Raw genomic sequence first — 7,895 nt, forward strand, 5'->3', positions numbered from 1 at the left:
CCAAGAGATTGTTGGTGTTAGCTTTCTGGTGCTAGCGAGCTACCGCTAACGGAATATAAGGAGTTTTTCAAACAACAAGTGGAGGAGAGTCCTCTCCTGTCAGACCCACAGCACTACGGGCCTAAAGACTCTCTCGGTGTTAGTGAATTGGTCACCAGATAATGAAAACAATTATTTCCGAGGCACACGTTTATATGATCATTATAAGTTATGAAAAAATAAGAGAATAAATAAAAACGAGGTATGAAATACTATATGACATTAAAAAAAGAATAAAAGTTTAAAAGGGTAGATTTGTAAAATATCCATAAAGAAAAAGGTAAATCTGTTTACAGTTCTGTTTCATATAGGTGTTGAGAGATGTATCCATAGATCTCTTCATGTTGCTCTCAAAGTGCACCAGATTGATGCTTTCAACTTCAATATTTAAAAATAAATCTTCCCGGGGGAGCTTGCCCCCAGACCCCCCTATGTGAGGTCCACACACCACCTATAAAAATAGCACTTTACCCCTGCTTACACCTATATGCCGTGAGCTGATTATCGAGCCTTCATTGTAACAGTCGCGGGTACGTTGTGTACAGTATATGTGTGGGGATTGTTGCAGTAGAAAATTCCACTGTAGCGCCCGGTACATTAATGGGAAACCCTAAATGTTTGAGCACCCTTTATGAAACGTCAAGCTACCCCACAGCACCCCCAAAATAAATCTCTGGCGCCACCACTGAGCCTGACTATTTGTGTTGGGGGGGCCCGACTTCTTTTTTTCTCCAAAGGGGGGGCCTGACAGAAAAAGTTTGAGAACCACTGGCCTAAAAGAAGTAAGTATTTGTAAGAGGTTTTTCTATATATATTTTTTTTATCTTAATGTCCACTCTCCCCAGAATATATACCCCATGCATAAACAGAGGCTAATCGTACCCATTGACGGGGTCCAGGACGATGGCTCTGGGTTCATCCAGATTCTCAGAAATCAGAATTTTCCGAGACGTTCCATTCAGCCTGGTTACCTGAAATGCCACATTAAACCAATTAGTCTTCAATGGCGATATATGCATATACATACAGGTATAATGTTTTTGGTCGAACAGCAGTATTGTAGATATTTATATGTTGCTTAAACACTAGTTTTAAGATTAATATAACTGGTGGAACTGTTGTTGTGTAAAGATGTACCTCGATCCGGTCAGTGCCGGTGTCGGTCCAGTACAGGTTTCTGGCCACCCAGTCAACAGCAATGCCATCTGGGTGGTTGATCTCCGTGGTAACCAGCATCATGGCATTGCTGCCGTCAATGTTGGATCGGCGGATGGCCCGAACCTCATCATCCGTCCAATAGACGTAACCCTCAACTGGGTCATAGTCTATAGCTATGGCATGGCGAATGTCATCGACCTGCATGAGCAGAGGAACAATGATAAATACCTGAAAGAGAGTGTGTGCGTATGTGCGGTTGTGTGTGTGGGCTTACCTGTAGCACTATGTCAGTGAAGTCGGGCAGGTCCAGTGAGATCCTCCGGAGGTCCGTCCTTCGAGCCAGCAGTAGAACCTGCTCTGCTCCTGAACAACAGACACGTTTGATTCGTTGTTAACAGTCAGTTCATATTGATTCTAAGCTGCACTTATTTTCAGTCAAAATTGGTCACAGGGGGGTTTGTGCTGAAGTAAATTCAGCTCTGAGGCAATTGGATTTACTGATATGAACACTCGCACAGTGGTGATTTGTACAATTGTAGCCATAGAAAAACACATTTCAGTTTTGTTTTTTTAAAGATGATTTGGCTGGATCTCCAGTGCCTTCATTATAGAGACCGAACTGAAAAGGTGAGACAGAAAGGATGAAACGTGTAAATGGGCCCCAGGCTTGACTGAGCCCCAGCACATGGGATATTTCCAAACATATTTTGTTACATTTTGGAATTTTAGAATTAAAACAAAACAAATAATTTTATAAATTCCCTCCTATTTTTAATTGAGGAAATGTACTTGACAAATTGCTGGTATCGTAAGTCATGTCTAATAAGGTCTTAATATCAGACTAATGACCCCTAATGATGTTGTTGACAGCCGTGCACTTTGGTTTTGGAGCTAACATTAGTTCTACACACAGACTGACTGAATGGACTGCTTCCCTGCTCTCAATCAGGAGGTCTAAGTCAAGAACCTTGGAGTGACCTTCGATAGCACTTTTAAATTTGATAAACAGGTCAGCAGCGTAGTTAAAACCTGCTTTTTTTTTTAAATACGACTATTGGCTAAGACCAAGTCGTTTTTATCTTTTAAAGACTTGGAAAGGGTTATCAACGCCTTTGTAACCACAAGGTTGGATTACTGCAACGGTCTGTATGTGGGTATGGACCAGGCCTCAATTAGACGCCTGGCGTCTAATTGAGGCCTGGTCCATACCCACATACAGACCGTTGCAGTAATCCAACCTTGTGGTTACAAAGGCGTTGATAACCCTTTCCAAGTCTTTAANTTAAACAAAGAAGCAAATCAAATGAGCACACATCCACGGTATTTTATAATAAGCAGCATAATAAAAGAGAAAGGGAACAGATATCAGCATTAAAGTCAGTTTGCAAGTTATCATGTTGAACAAAATGATTTACGATACGATAACGATATGGTAATACTTTAATGGACAGATCAAGTCAGAAATTTGATAGATAGATAGATAGAGAGATAGATGGATTGATAGATAGATAGATAGACTAATCTTTCTCTCTCCATTGACTTCAATACATAATTTGTATTACTATAGTTATTCTTGCAATTCAATCGTTGTTGGTAAAGCAGACTGGTTCTTAACTGAAAACTAGCCCCGGAACGGGACTAGAATAGCCGCTTTCACACCAAGTACTTTGCCGTACTTAGTACCCCCATGGAACTAAGTACAGATCGCGTTCAAACCGGAATAAGTTCCCTGAGGGAAGATTACGCAAATTAAGCCACTGACGTCACTTCATCTTCTTCTGCTTTGGGTTTACTGGCAGGCCCAAACCACTTCGCCGACAACCCTTTTTTTTGTGTTGCAATAAGTTTTTCTCTCTTCGTTGGTGTGCAGGGCTAATGCTAGTAATGCTAATGACGTGAACGCAGAATTCCAGGCACTATCGGAATTAAACGGGAAAAGTACGGGGAAAAGTACTCCGGTGTGAAAGCACCTAATTAATGGAACTGATTTCAGTGGATAGAGGTATTACAAATGTTAAACAACTAAAGCTTAAAAGGATTGATAAGCGGGTGAGATGGTTAGAATTGATACATTCTATTTAAACCCAGCCCTATCCGTGGATGCATTCGTTTTTGTCTATGGTGAGTCATGTAGTGATACAGCATGGAGTGTATCAGCTTGAGAACAAGTAAGAGTGACCTCTATGATAGCAGAGTGGGACACTATCTGACCAGCCGCCATGTTGATTCCCACGATTCTAAAACAATAGAGCCTTATTCTGCGAAAACACAACAGTGTGTTCGAGTGCGTCTGTCTGCTAGGCTGTGTTATGTGAATGTAATACATTTGAATGAAACATGCCAGCCAATCACTTAGCCACCGTTGACAATAAAAAACAACAATGCTCTATTGTGTCAGAGTGTGTGTGTGTGAGTCTTTGTGTCCGTGCTCCTAATTTGTTTTGCTTGGCTGGTTAAATTGAAGGCATTTGTTATTACGCTGGCAGCAGAGCGTGTGTGTGCGTGCGTTTGTGTGTGTGCGCGTGCGTGTGACTGTTTGTCAGGGGTCCCTAAGTGTCTCAGAATGAAGTGAAGCCGAAGAGGAGAGGGGAATCACAGATGCTTTCCCTCCTTCCTTTTCATTTTTTACCTTCATTTATCCCCCCTGGCCTCTGTCATTCAGGTAAGGATGGAACAACTTTCTGTGTCAAATCTGATTGGTGCCAAGGCTGAGAGATGCCAGAATTTGATTGGTTGGGAAAGAGCAGCTGGAAAAGAGAGGGAGAACATTTACAGGATTTGGAGAACTATGTGTTGTTGATATCTGAGCTATCTGACATTAGTGTAGATATTTAAATTATGTACTATAGGGTTAGGTTAGGTTGGGTTAGGGTAAAGGCCCTGACACACCAGGCCGAAATCAGTCGTTTTCGTTGATGCCAAAACTCAATTTGGTGTGTCCCGCACCGTCGGGCGTGACACGCCTTATTTGGCCTTTCATGGCCGAAATGTCTTCCACAAGCAACACTCCAATGGCTGATAGCTCCAGTACCGCACAAAACATGTTTTCGATGGACGAGAGTGAAAATGGAACGCACACGCTATTGTTTGTTTGTATCACGTAGTCTGCTCTTCTTCTCTGTCTTCCGGTTGTTGCCTCTTTTGAATGACGAATACACACTACCGCCGCCTGCTGGTAAGGAGAGTTATTGCCACTCACACATGCGCAGTTCGTACGTGCTCGGCTGAAGTCTTTGCGGTGTGTTCCAGTGCGACACATGGCCAAGACGCAGGAGAACTCGCCGACGCAACAGTCGGCGTTGGCGAGTTCTCTGGTGACTGCTTGGTGTGTCAGGGCCTTTAGGGTTATAATGTTCTGTAGCAGAGACTTTTAAAGTGTCCCATTTATGCTTTTTGGGTTTCCCTTTTTGCTGAAACACCTCCAGTGGACTCCTATGTTTACTTCTCTAACATTATGACATCACTATGTAGCACTTGAGCTTGGATTGGCTAGCGCTTCAACACATTGTACGTGATAGGTCCGATTGTGTGGTTTCATACAGAGGGGAAAAGAGGTGCTGACAGGAGTATGAGAAAAAGAAAATTAATCGTCCCAGTAGAGACACTACATACTGATATGAACCTGAAAGTCAGCATAATAGGGCCCCTTTAACTACAGATATTTTACATTTTGAATAGATCTACTTGAACTGTCAGTATTATTACTTTACAGTCGAATGTTTGGCTTAAGATTCAGGTGTACTGATCAGAAACATGAGACAAAGACAGGAAAGAAGGCAGTTCAGGGAATAGAAAGCGCTACTTCAATGCGGCTCTGCAGAGTCAGAGGTGTGAGAGAAAAAGACCATGTTTGGCTCTTGTTATATCTGGACCAACAGCCAGAACACAGTGCAGGCTCCCTCAGGACAGCAGGGCCCTTTGTTTTCAGGCCGGAAGGAGCAAAGAGGAGAGAAGCGAAAATACTAAATCTATGTTTCTCACCACAGATAGAGACATCTTTTTTTTCTCTTTGACTTTATTTGTCTGTAGGAAATCATTATTGGGGTATATCGCTCTATTTTCTTTATATTAGCTAGGATGTGGAGAAACCAAGTATATTCAGGTACGTCTTGTGCTTTAAGTTGATCTTATATACTTCTATTTCACTATATATTACCAGGAAGCACTTTAGAATCCAGTACATTTATGTCACCGCTGCAGTTACTACTTAGCTTTAATATTAATCTCTTATTACAACACATGATAAGCTCATAAAATACATATTCTTGTTAAAGAATGTCAAAACATGTCAGATGTCTATGAGTTGTGGGCTGTTCCACCAAAGTGTTCGTATTATGCTAAATGTCACAAATAAAGCAGAGATAAGGGAATGAAACCAGATTTTGAATGAAACCACCCTCACTCCCATTGCTCCCTGGGCGTTGTACAATAGCTGCCCATTGATCCTACTACTAGGATGGGTTATAAGCAGAGAACAAATGTCACTGTGTGTGCTGTGTGCTCTGCATGTGTGACCATTAAAAAGGGTTTCATCCCTCCAATTCTTCTTAACAGCTCTGAAATATTGTACAATATCCCAATGGAAGTAAAAATGTCTGCTGTTAGTGGAGTTCATAATGATACCGCAGAACTTTCTACTTTCGTCACATTCAGATATCTGTTATAATGTAGTGAAAACCAGCTAGGCTGCTCTAACTGTAGTTTGTCAGAATTGTCATCTAATAATGTGGTGCGTCTTTGACTGCTCATGACTTTATTCTACTTTTACTTGAAGGGGAGTGAGTTAACATGTTTATTGATACTTGAACTTTATACACAATTTAGACATGTAAAGTATGGTGTTGTTTAATCGTGGGTGTGTTTGTTGTTGTTGTTAAAAGACCTTTTCTTGGACTCGTTCATTTTGGTTTCTAAGCCCATTATACAACCGCATATTGCCATAAAAGCGCTACACTTATCAAATCAAATCAGGTTTTATTTATAAAGCACATTTTAAAACGATTTTTGGTCGAGACCAAAGTGCTGTACATGCAAATAATAAATAACACATTACTACATTCGCAAAAAACAGAAGACAATAAATTACCACAACAAATATAAAAATCCAACACAGGGAATTGTCCGTAGTCATACTCTGCTCGGACTAGAATGCCAGGGAGAAGAAGTGAGTCTAGTTTTGTTTTAAAAACCCTAGAGCAGGCTGCCGGTTTACCATAAATGTCAAAACTACATGAAACTGAAGGCACAGACTTCCAGAGCTTCGTATTTTGTCTTAACTATTTGTCCTAAAGCAACAAAGCTTAGCAGGCGTTGGTATCATCCTGACAGACTGTTTCCTCCCTACAGTGGCCTGGTTCACCTTTGACCCCAGCACAGCTCATCGGGACATCGTTCTGACCAATGACAACCAGACGGTGAGCTGCAGCAGCTACGACGACCGCGTGGTGCTGGGGACCGCCGCTTTCTCCAAAGTAAACACACATTGGTTTTCTGTTTTAATTCCTTTCATACACACACGGTGAGAAATCCTTTATCAGTCCCACAGCGAGGACATTAGCAGGTACAGAGCAGATCTAAGGCAAACATAAGGACTAGACTAACATATTAAACAAAGAAGCAAATCAAATGAGCACACATCCACGGTATTTTAAATACTACGATACGCTAACGATAGTAATACTTTAATAGATGGATAGATAGATAGATAGATAGATAGATAGATAGATAGATAGATAGATAGATAGATAGATAGATAGATAGATAGATAGATAGATAGATAGATAGATAGATAGATAGATAGACAGATGGATAGATAGATAGATGGATAGATGGATAGATAGATGGATAGATAGATAGATAGATAGATAGATAGATAGATAGATAGATAGATAGATAGATAGATAGATAGATAGATAGATAGATAGATAGATAGATAGATAGATAGATAGATAGATAGATAGATAGATGGATAGATAGATTGATAGATAGATAGATAGATGGACAGACAGATAGATAGATGGATTGATAGATAGATAGATGGATAGATATATAGATAGATAGATAGATAGATAGATGGACAGACAGACAGATGGATAGATAGAGAGGTACTTTATTGATCCCAATTTGGGAAATGTTTGCAATGTATATAAGAGAAATCAAGACACTAGAAATAGACAATCCAAAATNTGTATTATAGAATGATCACACCGGTGACAGTACTCTTAAAAGGGTTCACGAAATATGACTACTACTCTTACTGTTTACATTTTGGGTTACTTAATGTTACTTCATATTAAGGCTAATAAAAATGACAAGGCTGTAATGCTAACTAACGTGCTAGCTACTAGCTAGGTAGCTAACTTGATCCAGCCACTCCTGGTCCTTTCATCAGACGGGAAGCGAAAGAACGAGCAAGACCCATTGCTAGTATGATAACAACCTGGTACTAAGCACACAGGCATCTTGTTAAAGTTATCTTATCTTAGCCAGCGCCATATACTGTAGATAGATTCTATCTATATGGCGCTGATCTTAGCTATCTCTTAGTGGAGGAAAATACGCGACTCTGGGATTTGTAGTCTTTCTAGTTGCGTATTTTTCATAGTCTTATATTTCAACAGTTTTACGACAAACTGTGACTTTTTTGACATGGAAATTATTTTTTAAGATTGACAAACAACATAATGTGTAATTCATGG

At 40.4% G+C, this 7,895-nt stretch overlaps 1 protein-coding gene across 1 annotated transcript in view; it reads right to left on the reverse strand.

The window, feature by feature from the left end:
• Positions 1-911: 911 nt before the first annotated feature.
• Positions 912-7,895, reverse strand: part of LOC104950646 (low-density lipoprotein receptor-related protein 5-like) — an 8,445-nt gene continuing 1,461 nt past the window's right edge. Inside the window, exons 3-5 of the mRNA XM_010777191.1 lie at positions 1,472-1,560; positions 1,177-1,395; positions 912-1,010 (exon numbers count right to left, since the gene is read on the reverse strand). Coding sequence (XP_010775493.1) covers positions 912-1,010; positions 1,177-1,395; positions 1,472-1,560 — 407 coding nt within the window. The remainder of the gene's footprint in view (positions 1,011-1,176; positions 1,396-1,471; positions 1,561-7,895) is intronic.

The sequence above is a fragment of the Notothenia coriiceps genome, unplaced genomic scaffold, assembly GCF_000735185.1.
Source record: "Notothenia coriiceps isolate Sejong01 unplaced genomic scaffold, NC01 NC01_scaffold00017857, whole genome shotgun sequence".
Classification (NCBI taxonomy): Eukaryota; Metazoa; Chordata; class Actinopteri; order Perciformes; family Nototheniidae; genus Notothenia; species Notothenia coriiceps.